Source organism: Nerophis lumbriciformis, linkage group LG02 (genome assembly GCF_033978685.3).
Source record: "Nerophis lumbriciformis linkage group LG02, RoL_Nlum_v2.1, whole genome shotgun sequence".
Taxonomy (NCBI): Eukaryota; Metazoa; Chordata; class Actinopteri; order Syngnathiformes; family Syngnathidae; genus Nerophis; species Nerophis lumbriciformis.
This window is the reverse complement of record NC_084549.2, coordinates 28541547-28563281: the sequence shown is the minus strand read 5'-3', so window position 1 is coordinate 28563281 and position 21735 is coordinate 28541547. Positions and strand designations below refer to the sequence as shown.

At 38.7% G+C, this 21735-nt stretch overlaps 1 protein-coding gene across 1 annotated transcript in view; it reads left to right on the top strand.

Annotated features, from left to right (window-relative positions):
- Positions 1-21735, top strand: part of macrod2 (mono-ADP ribosylhydrolase 2) — a 1158848-nt gene that overhangs the window by 250774 nt on the left and 886339 nt on the right. The window contains exon 5 of the mRNA XM_061960241.1: positions 7766-7795. Coding sequence (XP_061816225.1) covers positions 7766-7795 — 30 coding nt within the window. The remainder of the gene's footprint in view (positions 1-7765; positions 7796-21735) is intronic.

Below are 21735 nucleotides of genomic sequence, written 5' to 3'. Positions count from 1 at the left end.
GTTAAATGTAAAGTATTAAATCAACAAAATAATATGTTTGTTTTTTACATTTCAAAAGCAGTCTGGCTGTAATTGTGTTAAAACAGAGGGTCAATTAGCAAGGAGTTTAATAGGCGTCTAGAAAAATAATAATGCAAATAATTACTGACAATTGAGAACACCAGAAAAGATGCGATACTTTACCGCAAACGTCTGCAGCCAATATAAATGTTGTTGTAACCTGTAACCTGCTTTAAAATGGCTCTATTATAATGTGTATGCCAAATAATATACATTGATATACAGTACAGGCCAAAAGTTTGGACACGCCTTCTCCTCATTCAATGCGTTTTCCTTATTTTCATGACTATTTACATTGTAGGTTGTCACTGAAGGCATCCACACTTTAAATGAACACGTGGAGTTATGTACTTAACAAAAAAAGGTGAAATAACTGAAAACATGTTTTATATTTTAGTTTCTTCCAAATAGCCACCCTCTGCTCTGATTACTGCTTTGCACACTCTTGGCATTCTCTCGATGAGCTTCAAGCACACCTGTGAAGTGAAAACCATTTCAGGTGACTACCTCTTGAAGCTCATCGAGAGAATGCCAAAAGTGTGCGAAAAAGTAATCAGAGCGAAGGGTGGCTATTTTGAAGAAACTAGAATATAAAACATGTTTTCAGTTACTTCAACTTTTTTTGTAAAGTGTATAACTCCACATGTGTTCATTCATAGTTTTGATGCTTTCAGTGACAATCGACAATGTAAATAGTCATGAAAATAGAAAACAGAACAGCAGTCGCATATTGAGAGGCGCTCTCTTTTTTTTAAACAACAGCCTCAAGTGAGTCGCCTCTTTACTCACCAAGCTGAGAACATAATAGCACGGTGCGCCACATCCGTTCCGACTGCTCTAACAAGAAGGAGCTTATTGACTACAGTGGGCTACACTCTGGGTACATTTCTACCATAGATAGACAATCCGCTGACGTCACAAACGACAAAAATGTCACAAATGGAGCAAATTCCAAACAGCTTGTTTGGCAGTAGTAGGAAGGAAGGCAAGATTGTTTTATGAATATCACCACCAAGCCTCTAAGGTTTGATTTAATTTTTTCGGACATCATGCAGATCCCAAAAACACATTAGGTACCAATAAGTAAGGAACGTTGATTTGCATCTTTGGGTCTCTTTTAAACCACTGTAGAAGAAATGTTTTTTTAATATTACATATTATTGGCTTTTTTCATATTTCCCTAAATGTGTTGATCCCCTACAAGATTGTCTGAGTTTGCCCCGGGCAGGTGCAAACAGCGACTCAAGCTATTTATAATTAATAGACTCTCTATAAAATATGCATTAAGGGGTTAATGTGGCCAAATATGGATTTTTGTTTTGATTTTCGCTCAGGATAATTGAAGCACCTCTGAGCCAGGTCGCAGTGAGTAAGGCACAGGACTTTAGTACCTACAATGAAGAGATCCTTGCTCTCCGCTGTCTCTTTTCCTCGTCATGTTGGCAATTTAGTGTTTTCTTTTGTTTGTTTCTAGTTGCAGACGTGTGTGTGTTACAGGTCTCACAGGCGTGTGAGTTCAGTAGACACAAGGTTGTGTTCATACTCTAAGCCCTGGAAAACACAGGCAATGTTTAAGAAGAGTGAAGACATGAACAATCCTTGAAGCTTCCCAAGTTTCCTCTCTTTATTACACATTATATATATTTCCTATAATCCACAATGACAATATAATTATTATTCTCTAAATTCAATATTACATTCTCAAAACATATCTTCTTCATAGCACAATAGCTATTATAATGGTATATTCTTCTGTATATTCACATTTCTATATATTGTTGTTACAGAAACATCTTGAGTAATAAACTCTTTCACAAATGGGGAAGTATCATTTAGACATGAAATGTCCTTGGGAAGTACACTTGGAGTCAAACAAAATGTATCCACATCACTCAGTTCATTATCTATTTACAAATATAAGAAATAACAATAACATATTTACACAGATAATAATATGACCTTGTGTGAGATAAAGATAGAAGAGTATTTCTTTACAACACAGAACTATATATACACACTGCAGTGCTCTTCGGTTGGCATAAAAAGGGTTAACTGCTCTCAACTGACCCACACGCAAAGAAGAGCTAGCTAGATGCTAACACACGGTGGTATTAAAGTCTAAAGGCACTAAAACATCAATCTCTGTCGCTGAACCATATTACATTTGAATTGTAAGGTGTTTAATTATCAAACGTTTACATTTGATATATTTCACAACATTACTGACCTGGAAAACACAGGCAATGTTTAAGAAGAGTGAAGACATGAACAATCCTTGAAGCTTCCCAAGTTTCCTCTGAGGGGTGGGGGAGGAAATACCCACACCTAAAAAGGGACCTACGGGCAACTACTTCACTACACATTAGTTCCACTCTTCATTTCTGGCTTTACACTACATGGATGGAAAACGGCTATAACCTCTGTCAATAAAAAGTGATTGACAAAAAAACATATATATTCCACATTGTGAAGGCATCACATGTGCATATGCAGAACAGCGCGCTTAAAGATAAACTTCACAAACATGAATTTGGGACAATTAAAAGAAAGGAGATGGGTTGAAGAAAGGAAATTAAAATACCTGAAACTGCATTTTTAGGCCATGTCTACACTAAGTCGTTTAACCCCTTAAACGAATAATTATTTAACTTAAGCCCCGTTTCAGCCACACTAACCCATTGTTTAAGGTCCCCCTCCTCAGACAAATGTTTACACGGGTATGTCAGCCGTGTATTTCTTGACTCCGGCAATTAGCTTTGTATGAACTCATTGATCGTTTACAAACTGAGTTTGCAGAGGAAGTGACGCCAGAAAGACCGCACCTACACAGGAAGTGACATCAGAAAGAACGCACCACAGCCAGCTTCATAATAAAGTTGTTTCGTAACTTGGAGCTAACCACTGGAAATATGAAGGCGAGTCATCCAGACATGCCAGTGTTTCTCCTTCTTTCACTTGTACAGACGTTTGTAGAAATCACACATGAATACCTTAAGAGAAAGCGATTTGCAGCTATTTAGGATACAACACTTCTCAGACGGCAAGAGAACTTTCCAATGTCCGGCCGGGTCAGCTGATTCTACTTACCGAAAAACTTTGTCCATTTGTCGAAGGAGAGACAATGAGAATGCGAGCTCCCGTGGATGTGATAAAAATGGTAGCTTTGTGCTTGTGCTTTGTATTACCTGGCCGTCGAGGAAAACAGCGAATGCTTTTGGACTGGCAAAGCAGACTGTATCAGTTATTGTCCGCCATGTATGTCGCGGACTCAATGTCTATGTCCAGAATATATAAAGTCACCAAAAACGAATGGACAATGAAGGTGAAGGCAAAAGAGTGAGGAGTGTCCTGACCAGATATCTAGATCCCTCGTTTGATTGATATAAAATGTTCTTTATCACATTGTTTACGTGTCTATTAAAGATTTGATTAATTTATGATGGCTCAGGTGTGATTCACTACAATAGCGCCCCACAGCACACTAGATTCCAGTTACTGTATTTTCCGCACTATAAGGCGCACCGGATTATAAAGCACACCTTCAATGAATGGCCTATTTTAAAACTGTGTTCACATATAAGGCGCACCGCATTATAAGGCGTATAGAATAGACGCTACAGTAGAGGCTGGGGTTACGTTATGCATCCATTCGATGGAGCTGCGCTAAAGGGAATGTCAACAAAACAAATAGTGATTGTACTGACACTTCTACTTGCTGCTCTCTGTTCAACAACTCACTGTTCGAGTTTGTCCACCATCTGTAGCCATCTCGCTTTGTTCCCTCGGAAACTCTGTTTAGTCTTCTTTACTTGGCGCAGGTCATCATGTTGCTTCCTCCACTTCCGCACCATTGATTTGTTAGTGTTAAATTCTCTCGTTGCTGCTCTATTCCCGTGTTCTACTGCGTGACTGATCGCCTTGAGTTTAAAATCTGCGATGTAAGCGTGTCTCTTAAGAGGAGCTATTTTTTGGTGTTTACATAAAGTTTAGGTCTCGCAACTACGGGACTTCATAACTTCTTCTTCTACGGTAAGCAGCCGCCTACTTCATTTTGTAGAAGAAGAAGTTCTTCTTCTTCTACGGTAAGAAGCCATAGAAGGGCGAAAATTAAGTCGGCGTAGTTACCGTAGTTGCTCGTACATTCGGTACAGAGGATGTGGGCTCTGTACCGAGGATGTCGTTGTAGCTTGTGCAGCCCTTTGAGACACTTGTGATTTAGGGCTATATAAATAAACATTGATTGATTGATTGAGTTGCGAGACCTGTTGTGGCTCAATATTGGTCCGTATATAAGGCACACCGGATTATAAGGCGCACTGTCAGCCTTTGAGAAAATTGGAGGTTTTTAGGTGCGCCTTACAGTGTGGAAAATACGGTAATTGAAATACCACAACACTGGGTATTGTTCAGGTAAGTTAAATTCAAGAACTTGCACACAAAGCAACACTGGAGGTGAATATGACGTGTGCATTTTCTGTGCACGCGTACAAGGTCGCGTTGCGCCGGCGGACGGAGGGAGGCGGGGGTCTTAAACGGTGGCATTGGTGTGTGTGGACACGGAAAAGGTTAGGTGTGATTTACCCTGGAAAACCTTATCCGGCTTCGTGTAAACGGGGCCTTAGTCCCTACCTCACACATGTATTCATATTAATCCAACATATTGGATATGATATGGCTTCTGAACCTTATCTGCATTGCGATATGTGCTCAAAAAGGTCCTAACACACACGCGCTGACACACACACACACTCAAGATTTGTCAGACTGATTAGAACCCACATCTTTATTCTCTGATTAGGTGTGGAGTAAATGAAGCGGACCCCCTCTGGTATGCATTTCCATAATGTCAAGTAATTAAACCCCAGTGTTTTAATAGATCAGGAATAAGAAGAATCCCCAGGTGACAAGACAATGATGATAGACTTTTTTAGAAAAAACTTCATATGCACTCGCTTTTAGGTGAGTGCTGAAACTATCACTTTCATTGTGTGCATAATGGATGGATGGCAATGCACCTAACAATTATCCCATTAACCAAAGCACACGTGTGTTATAACTTGCGTCTTTCCCAATAAAAGTTGTCTCTTTTCTGTCATTCTTAATCATAAATGGAAATAGCCATAATTATCATATTGTTATAATAGTTGACAGAGAGTCAGTCCTGAGTGAGTAATCTTTCTTCCCAGGAAAAAAAACAGCCCAAAACAGAAGCACCATTGTAAACATGACAGTGGACTGTCAGTATATCTTTGTCAGAGATTGTTATGTTATGTTATGCGGCTACTGTATGTGCACACACACAAAAATAACAAAAGGCCTTTGATGAGGCAAATTCTGCAGCGGGAGAGCTTTCTTTTGTCCCTGTGCCCACGCTTACGTGCTGCTCAGGGACAACAATGCAAAGCCATGATGGTGCCACAGAAAGTGGTGAAAGCTCTACAAGTACCCTGCTGCCTGCCTGTGACTGTGCTGCTCTCCCCGACACCACATGTTCATTATCTGTTGCCGGTTGTGCACTGTTTTTGTTGTTGTTGTTGAGAGAAATAATACGCTTTTAAAGCACTACTTTTGACTGCTAATGATATAGCTGCAATGGAGGATCATTAAAGCGATATTTTGCAGTATGATTGTTCCAGTGCCCGTTGTTTGAACCACACTTCAAACACGCAGACTTCCTACTGTCTGTAACACCCAAATTAACTGCTGTATTTTAAATCCCATCCTCTAATCTTCCCCTTTTTCAAGTGGAACTGATGTCTCCGACAGAGCAAAACCAAAATTAGTTAATTGTCATATGATACGCTTTCTACTGACTAAATCTCTGGCAGGTCGGTCTCACCTGCCTCCCCTTACAGCACATTTGTATGCACTAAATGATTCGGAATCCCCAAATAAATATGTTTCTTCTATTTTCACACTATATGTTAAGTCCTTATTTACATGCACTATTTTTAATTTAGCCATTGGCCAAATGCTGTGTTCCTCCCATACACTAGGGGGCGATTGTGGTCATTTCAGCTAATTTACGATTTAGCTAAGTGGAATGGTGATGTGCAATACCACTGATTTTTTTTCTGATTTGATAACAGATAGAAATTGGGTTGTTATGGACAAGTACTATCATGAAAAAAAGAGGCGTTAACGTCTTTCTCCATTAAGGAAACGACATACCTTAATATAAGAGTAACTAAGCTTTTTGACCGTGGACATTGAACCTACAAGCTGTGTACTCTTAGAACAAAGTGATTAATATACACTCAGAGGAATACGACAAAAAAGTGTTTTTCAGTGCGTTCAAAGGCCACTTAACCGAGTAGGACGCCACGATGCCTGCCAGAACACACCTAATGAACTTAATGAACACACAAAACAGGCAAACTAGTGGGCTTTGCAACAGTGGGTTTATTTATTTTTATATTTATTTTAATAGATAGTATTTTTTTTAAAAGATTAGTGTCTGAATGTGTGTGAAAATGGTGTATAAAGTAAAGCGCTTTGGGTATCAATCCAAGTATAGTAAAGTGCTGAATAAATACATACCATTTACCATTTACCAACCGTGATATGACAATTTCATATTGTTACAACCCCAATGCATACTTTAGCTATGTTCATCTGATTATTTAAAAGTCAAACACAATCTAATTAATGTGTTAACGTTAATTTTAAAATGCAGTTTTCACGTCAATTCATGCAAAATTACATTTTTTGTACATGTAAATATACTGACAGAACCATTTATTGGTAAGGTTTTCATTCACTGACACAGCTTAACCTATTTTACTATAACAATCTACAAGGTTATAATAGTTGGCTTCTCTTTTTTTCCCCCTCCATTTATTTGCTTTCTTTTGTATTTCAAATTATTATTACATATATGTATTGTTGCATTTGAAAAAAATCGTTGTGTTGATAATAGAGGTAACTTATTGTTATTATTCATTATCAATAGTGCTATTTTTATTGGTATTTGTATTGCTTCATTTGTAGTGTAATAATGTTCATTGTCATTTCTGTGTTATTAATTTTTATTTCACTATCTGCTTCTTTGCTATCACTTTTACCACCATATTTGTACATATCCTATTTGCTGATGTTGTTCTGTTGTTGTTGTTGTGTTTGCTGTTGTTGTTGTCTCTCTGTCTTATCCCCTTCTTGTCCCTGCAATTTCCCCCTGTGTTTTCCTTGTTTTCTCTTTCTAACCCCTCCTGCTACGGCCCGGCTGCACCAAATAATAATATAAATCCTATTAATAAAGTCAAATACAAATAAAACAACAAGAGAAGTATCCCACACTTCTCTTTTGTAAAGTAAATGTGTACAGCCGATATGGGCATCTACATCAACAATAGGATTTGCCTGAGTACAGACAAAAATTCTGGATTTCTGGGATTTACTAAGGCCACTTTCACTTTCTTGCACAACAGGCCCTTTTCAATTACTTTTACTGAAATAGTTGTATTATGTCGATTTTCAATTTCAGCAATTGTCTGACTGAATTGCTCTGCAATCCCCAATTTTCTTAATTTGAACGAACAAATGTCAATATTCCTACATGAACATTATAGTGTCAAAATGACACCAGTAGCTCCTCTCTCAATCTTTCTTCTTAGCGGTCCATCATATTGTGTATGATGTAGCATTTAGAAAATAAAATACAAGATGTTTGCCTTATAAGACTGACATGTTTTCTCTCTCTTTTCAGCAAATTCCAGTCTTCTGGGAGGAGGTGGTGGTAAGTGAATGCCTTCATTTCTCCCCCTATTGTTTTTTTTGTTTGATTACTAGAGTAACTGATGTTGCAAGTTGGCATAAGGGCCATCAATATTTTTTTATGGATTCCTGGCAGATTTAAGTGTACAGTATATTGCGCTCCAAGTGTCCGTGCTGAATGCAGTGTTAGAAACATGAGCGTGAAGTGCAGCGCAACCTTGCACTGTGCCACACTGAGAAATGGCCATTACTTTACTGGCCTGCCCAAGCACATTATCATCAAAGCAGTGAAGGGAATCTCAAGCAGCCAACCGTGGTGTTGGAATAATAGGGAGGAAGCTGGGACGCCAGTGCCCAAACCTCACTGTTCTTTTCTGAAATTTGACTTCTTCAGTGACATGATTGAAATAATCATCGCCCCAACAGTGAGATGAAAGCTCTCAGTTATATTGTTGGCTACTATGGTTTTTTTTGGTTTTATAAAGAAAGGAGTTTGGGATCTCTCTGAGTAGATGAGCTCATCAAATTATTACATAAAATATTTGGTTGTAAAAAAACAAACAGACTTAGTCTGTATTATGATGATAGTATATATCTGATAGTATATATCTGTATCATGGACCCCGACTTAAACAAGTTGAAAAACTTATTCGGGTGTTACCATTTAGTGGTCAATTGTACGGAATAATCACTGTGCAACCTACTGATAAAAGTCTCAATCAATCAAAAAAATCCTTGTTTGTATTGTGAAAGTACTTCAGAAAAGACAAGATAAGAGTTTTTTTTTTTAACATGCTACTATATTCATATATTCAGTAGGCTTGAGACACCTGGGACACAAAATGCATCATTCGAGGCAACAGTTAACTTTGCTGGCTGGTGTTCATTCAAGTGCACAGATAGTTGTTGAAATATCACTGCGATCTAATCATGCTGCCTGGAGTGGCTCTTGCCTCATGGTTCGGACTGCAAACTTTTCATGCATTGCTGCTTAGCATCGCACCCTCCCGATATGAATCAACACAAAGTGGGGCTCTCAGCAAACAGCAATCTGAAGAAGATCTGCGATTGAGAGCAAAGGTCACGATGCCTCTCCCTAACCAAGCCAGGTTCTGCAGCAGTCTAATATGCACTCCTCCAGATTGGTGTCTGCCTCTCACTCAACTCAGTATTGATTTTTTGCAAACAAAAAAAAGTCATAGTGAGTTTGTATTTCAAATTCTACGGCTGCGTTCACACTTGTCACGTTTGGATCTGTGAAAATAAACTTTTTTTTTCTGTGGTTAAATAGATAAAAGCTATTATCTCTGACCTATCACATGACATGCAAGCAAATGTGCAGTGCAAAAAAAAAACAGCTCAATTTTTGTTTCATCTGACCACATAACTTTCCTCCAGAAGGTCTTATCTTTGTCCATGTGATGTCAGATGAAACAAAAATTTAGCTGTTTGGCCACAATACCCAGCAATATGTTTGGAGAAGAAACGGTGAGGCCTTTAATCCCAGGAACACCACCCTACCGTCAAGCATGGTGGAGGTAGTATTATGCTCTGGGCCTGTTTAGCTGCCAATGGAACTGGTGCTTTACAGAGAGTAAATGGGACAATAAAAAAGGAGGATTACCTCCAAATTCTTCAGGACAACCTAAAATCATCAGCTAGGAGGTTGGGTCTTGGGCGCAGTTGGGTGTTCCAACAGGACAATGACGCCAAACACACCTCAAAAGTGGTAAAATAATGGTTATATCAGTCTAGAATTAAGGTTTTAAAATGGCCTTCCCAAAGTCCTGACTTAAACGTGTGGACAATGCTGAAGAAACAAGTCCATGTCAGAAAACCAACAAATTTAGCTGAACTGCACCAGTTTTGTCAAGAGGAGTGGTCAAAAACTCAAGCAGAAGCTTGCCAGAAGCTTGTGGATGGCTACCAAAAGCGCCTTATTGCAGTGAAACTTGCCAAGGGACATGTAACCAAATATTAACATTGCTGTATGTATACTTTTGACCCAGCAGGTTTGGTCACATTTTCAGTAGACCCATAATAAATTCATAAAAGAACCAAACTTCATGAATGTTTTTTGTGACCAACAAGTATGTGCTCCAATCACTCTATCACAAACAATAAGAGTTGTAGAAATTATTGGAAACTCAAGACAGCCATGACATTATGTTCTTTACAAGTGTATGTAAACTTTTGACCACGACTGTATGTCATGAACGCTGTTCATTCAGGTTGCGACTTTACACCAGTACATTTCAACTTGCGCCCCGCGGGCCAAATCCGGCCCGCCAAAGCTTTGCATTTGGCCCGCCAAACATCACCCAAATAGGCTTGATGAAACCATTCAAACGAGGGTGGCTTATGTATGCATTACTCCTGCAGGGGGCAACAGTGAGGCAAATGTGTCATAAAAATGGCACTATTGACCTTAAGAAGAAAATCAAAATAAATTGCGAAAATCCGACTTTTAACAGCGACTGGACAACAAAGTATGAATGTTGCTTGATTTTTATATGCGTAAGCATCCATGGTTTATTTACCTGCTCAGTGGCCTTGTGTTTAGAGTGTCCGCCCTGAGATCGGTAGGTTGTCAATCAATCAATCAATCAATGTTTATTTATATAGCCCTAAATCAAAAGTGTCTGAAAGGGCTGCACAAGCCACAACGACATCCTCGGTACAGAGCCCACATAAGGGCAAGGAAAAACTCACCCCAGTGGGACGTCTGTGAATGACTATGAGAAACCTTGGAGAGGACCGCATATGCAATGGATGTCGAGTGGGTCTGACATAATATTGTGAGAGTCCAGTCCATAGTGGATCCAACATAACAGTAAGAGTCCAGTCCACAGTGGGGTCAGCAGGACACCATCCCGAGCGGAGACGGGTCAGCAGCGCAGAGATGTTCCCAACCGATACACAGGCGAGCGGTCCACCCCGGGTCCCGACCCCGGACAGCCAGCACCCCATCCATGGCCACCGGACCTGTGTGTCTCCCCCTCCACAAGGGATAGGGGGAGCAGAGGAGAAAAGAAAAAAAACAGCAGATCAACTGGTCTAAAAAAAAAAAAACCCCGGCCGAGTCATACCAAAGACATGGGACCCATTAGTATCAGCATCAAGGGTTGGAATTGGGGGTTAAATCACTATAACTGATTACCGGGCGCGGCCACCGCTGCTGCTCACTGCTCTCCTCACCTCCCACGGGGTGAACAAGGGGATGGGTTCAAATGCAGAGGACACATTTCACCACTCCTAGTGTCTGTGACAATCACTGGTACTTTAACTTAACTTATTGTGTGGATGTAGTAACACACAACCTATTTTATTTATGTAAAAGGCACAATGGACGTTATACTTTTGTAATACTTATTTTATGTTTATATGTTCAGTCTTACAAACCGAAATGAAAAAATAAGTATAAAGAAACAACAGTAAGGAAGTAAAAACATTCAAAAGAAGAAACATCATACCTCAACAAAACTTCTGGAGCTTCTGTTTCTTCATGCTGTTAACTATCTGTCAAGCTGCACACGTAGCGAGGGCAGAATAATAAATTTTTTGACACTGCAGTGTGAAGGCTGATGTGCTTACTTTCTAATTAGGTAAACAGAGTATCAAAAGAATATAACCTGTGGAGGCACTTTCTGACAAAACATTCACATTTCGATGCCCGGCCCATGAGCCCTTATTCTCTTTGGAACTGCGGCCCTCTTTATACTGTATATGTTTATTTGTACTGCACAACCCATGCTCCAAAGACAAACATTTCTGTGTGCACTTTAGCCAAACCAATTATGTGAACCATGTAGCTTTTTTTATATGTGGTACGGGCCACAGTACTGAAGTAAAATTGTTAACAGGTTTTCCACATCAGAGGGGAACTGCACTTTTTTGGAGTTTTTGACCATCATTCACAATCCTTATGTGAGACAAGAACACATATTTTTCTCTTTACTGTGCATTCTCGATATTGAAAATCGACTAGCAAGATTCTGTTTATAATGCAGTTTGTGGGGGTTCTTAACCTTTTTGACCTCGGGCCCACCTGTTTCACTAAAGAGGGGCCGGGGCCCACTCAAATTAACACTGAATCTAACCTAGTTTAACAGGATACACCTTGTCAAATGATATGAAAGCATATGTTATTCACAAAGATTATTATCAAGGCTTAGGTCAGGCTGATTACAAAAATACATACTAAGCAAATATACTGCAGAAGAAGAGACTCATAAAGACTGAAGATATATACATTTACATACAATTACACAGTGCTAAAATAAATAGATTGGAATTAAGATAACTATAAATAGTAACAATACATTTTTTCTTAAATAAACTATCAATAAAATTAAAGTGCCAATTAAATTACAGCTTCACCACTTTAGTCATAATTTGTGTGTTTAAGAAACTTTTCTATGGCTAGCTCCAGACTTCTTCTGTTTGTTTGAGATTGTCATTACTGCCACAAGTGGTGGAAATGTGTATTACAACTGAGTACCACATCTGAGAAACAGATATTATTTTGCGGCCCTGTAAGGAGCGCTCGCGACCCATCAATTTTCCCCTGCCCTTTGGTTAAGAAACAGTGATATATTTAACCTCTAAAGCCCTCTTAAAACATCCAACAACTGCTAACAAAAACATGCATGTCACGACCTACATATTAGACATGAGGATTATGCTGAATTTACCATCTAAATCGTAAGTACAAATATAGTGCTGAAAGATACAACCATCCCATTAGTCTGTATCTAAGTGACCACGAACATTGTGAGTTTTTTTAATTTTTTAATTTTTTATTTACCACCAATGCCACATGATGGTTTAGTGTTTCACAATTGTATCTGTTTAGCACCCAACTTCTAAAACTTGTAGCTCATCCTCTTTATATTCAGGTTCAAAAAGCTAAGGTTCTGGATCCTAATTTATCCCAAAGTAGTCGTTGTTGGCTCTCACAAAGACTGCCATGATAAGTGTAGTTGTTGGTTGGCGGAAATAGCAAACATTGCTAATGTATACTCTCTGGGAAATCAATATGCCCAGGAAATAATTTCCAATGGTGCTTAGATAGACCAAAATATGTAAATATTACATGTTATCATCACAAATCTTAGGGTACATTAAACATATGTTTCTTATTGCGGTTAAGTCCTTAAATAAAATAGTGAACATCAATCAATCAATCAATGTTTATTCATATAGCCCTAAATCACAAGTGTCTCAAAGGGCTGCACAAGCCACAACGACATCCTCGGTACAGAGCCCACATAAGGGCAAGGAAAAACTCACCCCAGTGGGACGTCGATGTGAATGACAATGAGAAACCTTGGAGAGGACCGCATATGTGGGTAACCCCTCCCCCTCTAGGGGAGACTGAATACAATGGATGTCGAGTGGGTCTGACATAATATTGTGAGAGTACAGTCCATAGTGGATCCAACATACAAGACAACTTGTCTTTTAGTAGTAAGTAAACAAACAAAGGCTCCTAATTAGTCTGCTGACATATGCAGTAACATATTGTGTCATTTATCATTCTATTATTTTGTCAACATTATTAAGGACAAGTGGTACAAAATTAATTATTAATCTACTTGTTCATTTACTGTTAATATCTGCTTACTTTCTCTTTTAACATGATATATCTACACTTCTGTTTAAATGTAACAATCACTTATTCTTCTGTTGTTTGATACTTTACATTAGTTTTGGATGATACCACAAATTTGGGTATCAATCCGATACCAAGTAGTTACAGGATCATACATTGGTCATATTCATAGTCCTCATGTGTCCAGGGACATATTTCCTGAGTTTATAAACATAGTATACCTTTTTAAAAAAACGAAAGAAGATGTTGTGATGCCAAAAAATATCGACGTAATCATAGTAGTATGGACTAGATATGTGCCTGTACTTGATATCATTACCATTTCCAATGGTGCTTAAATAGACCAAAATATGTAAATATTACATGTTATCATGAATGTGCTTTGGTTTTTAGATGTTTTTTTGAGGGAGCTTTATAGGCAGACTAGATTGTGTCCCCAGCACTTGCATTGTTAGCCACCTCTTGCTAGGAGTTTTTCCCCACTATATAAACCCCACAAAAAGTATAACAGTAAGTGTTCTTGTCCCACATAGGGATTTTGAATGATAAGCAAAATTACAAAAAATGTGCAGTTCCCCATTTGGCCCATACTGTTTCATCGTAGCCCTAAGAAACATGTGCAGTGTGTGGGCTGGATATTCATCGTCAAATATGGTCTGACCTACAACAAAATATTTAGTTAACTGGAAGTGAAGTGTGGGTGTGGGCGAGTAAAACACCTTTAGAGACTTGAACCATTGTATTCACTCATTTCAACCTTTACACACATTTAAACTGCACAGAAAAAAAAATTACATTTCCATGTGAGTAATGAAATCGCTTGGTTGTAAAAACGACATACACATTTGCATGTGTGTTCAGTGTTCAGTCGCAACCACAACAGCAAGCTCGAATCAAAGCGTTGCTGCATTTGATCTGCTAAATATATGATGATAGTTTGAATGCTTCTTCAGAAAATGTGCCTGTACTGTTACATTTTAAACTTGCGTGGTGGCAGACAATCTACTAAGGTTTGCGTGTATTAAAATACATGCAAATAGTGCACGCAAAGCTGATCTACTAAGCTTGTGCGCGGAGGATTGCATCTTTTAAATAAGTAAAATATAGAGTACAATCCATCTAGCATGTCATTTATATGCAGAATATATTCCTATTATCAGAATAGTAGGAGGAGATACAAATGTAATCAGTATGCCCTCGAAACTGTTCTGTGGCCGCTGTTTTGTGTCTATATGAAGTACGGCTTTTTTGCAAAATTGCCAAACACTACTTTTTCCTCTCTAAAAAAAACTTGAACGGTGCTAAACAAAAGTTTTATTACCTTTTTTATCGGACTAAAGAGCACACCGGTGTTTAAGCTGCACCTACTAAATTTGAGAAGAAAAACATGTTTATGCATATATTAGCCGTACCGGACTATACTCCGTTGTGAAAAGGTATTTACACAGAAAGATTTTGTAAATACCTTAATTGTTTCCAAACAATGTATGTAAGACGACAGGCAGTAAAACGGCTGATCAAACAAAACAGACGTCATCGTCATGGACCTTCTAGCTGCGGGAGCTAGCTCTCCAATCAGCTAAACCGAGTCAATTAAGTCCATGGGGACGTCTTGGTGAATTTACTGAGGAATTTGTGAAACTGAAACAATTAAAAAAGAATGCCGTTGTAAGTTAATAATACTAACACATGCACTTGTTGGCCTATTAGCTAATGAGAACAACGCTAGCTTCATTAACTACTCAGTGGCCTAGTAGTTAGAGTGCCCGCCCTGAGATTGGTAGGTTGTGAGTTCAAACCCCGGCCGAGTCATACCAAAGACTATAAAAACAGGACCCATTACCTCCCTGCTTGGCACTCAGCATCAAGGGTTGGAATTGGGGGTTAAATCAACAAAAATGATTCCCGGGCACGGCCACCGCTCCTGCTCACTGCTCCCTTCACCTCCCAGGGGGTGATAAAGGGTGATGGGTCAAATGCAGAGAATAATTTCGCCACACCTCGTGTGTGTGTGTGTGTGTGTGACAATCATTGGTAATTTAATTTAATTTTAATTACATTATGATAGCACGTACACATATGCATGAAAACTCTCCTACAGGCATCACACATTGGACGGTTTAGTAAGTATGAATAGTATTAGTTATATTGTGAAACTTACAAACGTTGCTTGGAATGATGAATGAATAATACATACGAGTAGAAACTCAATGGAAGACAAAAAGACTGAACGGCACTTGTATTTCCGGTTGAAAGCACTAAAGAAAAGGAAATACTGTAGACGTTCATCTCAGCACCTGCTGTGTGTCCAAAAGATGGCGCCATAACACGTTATTGGTGTACACCTACTCAGTGGCCTAGTGGTTAGAGTGTCCGTCCTGAGATCGGTAGGTTGTGAGTTCAAACCCCGGCCGAGTCATACCAAAGACTATAAAAATGGGACCCATTACCTCCCTGCTTGGCACTCAGCATCAAGGGTTGGAATTGGGGGTTAAATCACCAGAAATTATTCCCGGGCGCGGCACCGCAGCTGCCCACTGCTCCCCTCACCTACCAGGTGGTGAACAAGGGAATGGGTCAAATGCAGAGGACAAATTTCACCACACCTAGTGTGTGTGACAATTATTGGTACTTTAACTTAACTTTAATCTACCGTAGAAAACTCCATAAAATAGCCGCGCCGTTTTATAAGCCAAACCGTAGGAAAAAAGTAATGGCTTATAGTCCGGAATTTAACGGTACTTGCAATTTCTACTCACTTTGGCACAGCTATGTTAACAACAATAATTGTTGTCTTTGTATGAAACTTTAAAAACATATTTCCCTATTGCTTTACTTGGTGGTGGCTGTTTTAATGTACCCACATCAAAGAAAATCCAAAACAGAGCTGTGCTTAATTATTAAAAAAAAAATAAAAAAAATGCCATTCTCAAAGTGCCTCTTTATTCTTTCAAACACATTTGTCCATGTATTTAATGTTTTTTTTCCTGCTTTTAAGATACAAGGTTGATCAATTTAATACAACAAATGAAAACAACACAAAAAAATCAGTGATAATTGCTTTTGTTTATTTCACAATTTCAAGGAAAAGTCAATAGCTACAATTAAGGGGTTTGGCGAAATGTGATGAAAATGAATTCCCCCTCCTAAAGGAAACCTGAGGAGGATTTTCTCTCCACGGGTCTTTATCAGTCTGAGATGGCTGCTGAAGCTGCAAAACTGTTCTCAGTCTGGCCCTCCCTGTACCTTTTATCTGAGGTTTGGCATGTGGATGCCTTCTCCCCTGGTGGTGGAAAGGATCGATGTGAAGAGAGGACGTGCTCTCATACCTTCCTTATCTCCCAGCTGTCTTCTCAGGGCCGGTTTCACAACAGGATGATCCATCATGTTTGGCCTCAAGCACCTGAGCCACGGTTCGTTCCCATAGATTCGGAGGCGGGCCTACGACCACTAAGGCAGAAATACCAAACCTGCTTTTATTGACGATATTAAATCTTCAGAAAAGTCAATATTTGTACTAGTGTTGTAACGATACCAATATTTTGGTACCGGTACCAAAATTATTTCGGTACTTTTCTAAATAAAAGGGACCACGGAAAAATTGCATTATTTCCCTTATTTTAACAACAAATCTTAGGGTACATTAAACATATGTTTCTTATTGCGGTTAAGTCCTTAAATAAAATAGTGAACATCAATCAATCAATCAATCAATGTTTATTTATATAGCCCTAAATCACAAGTGTCTCAAAGGGCTGCACAAGCCACAACGACATCCTCGGTAGAGAGCCCACATAAGGGCAAGGAAAAACTCACCCCAGTGGGACGTCGATTGGAATGACAATGAGAAACCTTGGAGACGACCGCATATGTGGGTAACCCCTCCCCCTCTAGGGGAGACTGAATACAATGGATGTCGAGTGGGTCTGACATAATATTGTGAGAGTACAGTCCATAGTGGATCCGACATACAAGACAACTTGTCTTTTAGTAGTAAGTAAACAAACAAAGGCTCCTAATTAGTGTGCTGACATATGCAGTAACATATTGTGTCATTTATCATTCTATTATTTTGTCAACATTATTAAGGACAAGTGGTAGAAAATTAATTATTAATCTACTTGTTCATTTACTGTTAATATCTGCTTACTTTCTCTTTTAACATGATCTATCTACACTTCTGTTTAAATGTAACAATCACTTATTCTTCTGTTGTTTGATACTTTACATTAGTTTTGGATGATACCACAAATTTGGGTATCAATCCGATACCAAGTAGTTACAGGATCATACATTGGTCATATTCATAGTCCTCATGTGTCCAGGGACATATTTCCTGAGTTTATAAACATAATATACCTTTTTAAAAAAACGAAAGAAGATGTTGTGATGCCAAAAAATATCGACGTAATCATAGTAGTATGGACTAGATATGTGCCTGTACTTGATATCATTACAGTGGATGCTAGGTGTAGATCCACCAATGGCGTTTGTTTACATTTTGACGGTGTGTAGTGAAACATGTTTAGCTATTCCTCGTCCTGCAGGGATGATACTTGTAAGAAACGTACTTTATTTGTCGCCATGGAGACCAGGATTATTGATTTAGAAGTAGCTAAAACACTGCCGACGGCGGATGGACGTTAGCCGCTAGCTAGCTAGCCATGTCTTAAAGCATCTCTTCCTGAGGGCATTTCAGTGTTATAACTTCACCTTTATTGTTAGTTTTTAATCCAAAATGCATCCGTTCTCCCTTTTCTGTCCACACACTGTGTCTGCTTGTAAGTACTCCGTGATTGTGTGCCGCCGAACATGCTCCTCTGCTCCTAAAACCAGCAAATTCACGATGTAACTTCGACGCGGGTGCGGGGGGGTGCTTGACCGGTACGTTTCAGAGATGGTATCGTACCGAAAATTATTCATTAGTGTCGCGGTACTATACTAATACCGGTATACCGTACAACCCTAATTTGTACTAATTTTGATATGAGATTGGCTGATTTGCATGAAAATTGTTGAAAGTATATGCAATTCTCTGCTCATTTGTTCTCCCAAGCTTTACAGTATTGAAAACAAAAGAGAGCAAGAAATACCGTTATGCTCCATCGCTCTCTTTAATCCTATAAAAACACTAATGGGAATCCTCTCAGGGCTCTGTGTTTTCACTTTCATGTACACAATGGGGTTAACCAAAATAGCACGGTTATCTGCATTAGACATATTGGTCTCGGTGGGATTCTGTACATACATGGAGAGGGAAATAACAATGATCTCTGATAATAGCACGCTAAATGACGCCTCTGTGAATAGAGGATCATTATGAATGGTACCAGGTTGCTCTTGTGGTGTGTGTCACCGCTTGGCTGCATGCTGGCACCTTCCCAAAAAGAATGTAAACATCCTGTTGTCTATCTGACCGCCACTCCAGTTTATCAAAGGCAACATGCCGGCGTATTTGCAGCCTCGTAATGATACCGTGAATCGCGGTGTAGCCAGCGAGCTTCCCCCTGCCTTTTGATGTCTCCATTCAGGAAGGGTTGTCTGCATCATTAGCTTTCCAACCACAGTTGTTGCCCAGTTAGCAATAGGCTTTGACTAAACCACCCAAACAAATCGTTTTCCTTGCAACGGGCCGTCTTTCTCCACTCAAATGGAGCAATGGTGTACATCCATGATTATTGATGCAGTGCTTCTTAACCATTGCTGGCCCGCAAAGTAACATATGGCTCTCAGCTGTGGGCCGCAGCGGTATCCAGTTGTAATACACTTTCCCACCACTTGTGGCAGTAATGACAATATCAAACAAACAGAGAATAGTGAAGTTCCTTCGGCGCAACAAATACGCCTAAAGTGGCGAAGCTCTATTTTCATTTGCACTTAAATGTTTTTTTTTTTTGTTTGTTTTTTTATTTTATTAAATCAACATATAAAAAACACAAGATACACTTTCAACTAGTGCATCAACCCAAAAAAAAACCTCCCTCCCCCATTCAGACTCATCCACACCCACTCACACAAAAGGAGTTGTTTCTTTCTGCTACCAATATTCTGGTTCCCACAACATGAACAACACGTCTGCAGGGGACACAGTCCCTGAAGCACACATGATTGTATGTGTTGCTGGTCCACTAACATTTTCATTAATTACTATTTTTTATGTAATTATTTTTATATTATTTTACTTTCTTTTTTATCCAAGAAAATGTTTATTTATTTATCTTATTTTATCTTATTTAAAAAAAAAAAAAAAAAAAAAAAAAAAAGACCCTATCTTCACCAGACCAGGTTGTAAATTAACTTAAATTTGTTTAAATGGTTTTTAAAACCAGGTCCAGTCCAGATAATGTCCAAGTCGGGCTCAGCAACACACACCTTCATTCATGTACAATGAAAATAAAAAAATTAGGGAACACAACAAATTGCATATAATATATAAACAAATTTGCATTTTCAGAAAAAGCATTTATGTACAGTCCAGATTATGTCCAGATCACTGAAATTAGGGAACACAACAACAGATTGCATATAATCTATAAACATAATTACACTTTCAAAATAAGCCTTTGAGGACTTCCCATCTTTTTTTTATGTTGTTTGGCATCATTATCGTTTTCAACCATGTAACTTTCTAAAGTTAAAAAATACTGAATAAATGTTTTAAAGAAAGTAATACTAAGTGAATATCTGTTTTTAGCCTTAAAAATAAACATTTTACCGAGTACTATAATTAGATTGATTAAATCATGATTGTCAATGAACTTTCCTAAAATAACAGAAACCACATCAAGCTTCATAAACAAACCAATCCTTAAACACATTTTTACCCAAAACGAAGACACAATATGACAATACCAAAACAAATGCAGGGTGGATTCAGACTCCTGACAACAAAATCGGCAGTCATCTGATTTTGTCATAGTCCATAATTTTAACATTTTCCCCGTGGGTAAGAAGTTATAAATAATTTTAATTTGAAAATAACGATTTTGCACATCGATGGTAGTTTTATAGATTAGTCTGAATATGGCATCCCACGGCAACGGGCAGTCAAAAAAGTCCTCCCATTTTCCATATGTGTTGTATTGGGCAGCCTTCAAAGATTTCTTTATTAAATAAAAATTATATATTTTTCTATTTATTTTAGTTCCGTTTTGCCATCTAGAATTTCTTATTAGAGGTTTACATACTAATAATTTAGTAGTTCCATAATTTATTACGTTTCCATCTCTTCCCAGTTACTCCAGTTAGTTGATTAAATGAAAAGCTTGAACAAGCATCACCATACATAGTTGTAAATTCATCATACTTCATAATTTTACCATTCTCACTTAAATGTTTTTCACAGTTTAGTTTATAAATATTTTCTTTATTAATTTAGTTTATTTATTTTAGCACAACATATTTCTATGTAAGTTTATTTAGCGGCAGTTATTTATGAGTCCCTTCTTATGCAGAATATTTGGTCAGTATTTATTTTTTTGATCAGCCTGACCGAAGCCTAAGGTTTATCTGTTAAATACATAATAATCTTTGTGATTAACACATGCTTTACGATCATTTGACATTGATACATGATAAATAAATGGGTTGTACTTGTATAGCGCTTTTCTACCTTCAAGGTACTCAAAGCGCTTTGACACTACTTCCACATTTACCCATTCACACACACACACATTCACACACTGATGGAGGGAGCTGCCATGGAAGGCGCTAACAAGCACCCATCAGGAGCAAGGGTGAAGTGTCTTGCTCAGGACACAACGGACATGACGAGGTTGGTACTAGGTGGGGATTGAACCAGGGACCCTCGGGTTGCGCACGGCCACTCTTCCACTGCGCTACGCCGTCCCTATTGACAATGCCAGTAAGTAAGTTACCGTATTTTCCGGACCATAGGGCGCACCAGATTATAAAGCGCACTGCTGATGAATGGTCTATTTTCGATATTTATATGTCATATAAAAGGTGCAACGGATTATTTTTCTAAATTGAAAACACTTCCTTGTGGTCTACATAACATGTAATGGTGGTTCTTTGGTCGAAATGTTGCATAGATTGTTTTATAGATCATCTTCAAGCCGCTTTCTGACAGTCACTTCCGGATGTGCCGTTTTGTGGGCGGTCTTATTTACGTGGCTCACCTTCGATAGCGTCTTCTCCCCGTCATCTTTGTTGTAGTGGTGTAGCGTGCAAGGACGGGGGTGGAAGAAGTGTCAAAAGATGGAGCGAACTGTTTTAATGTCATTAAGACTTTACTTAGATTAATAACGGGGCAGCATCTCCTCATCCGGAAACAACAAGGCCGGAAATGTGTCCCGTGAAAAACGATCCAACCCAAACTCTAATAA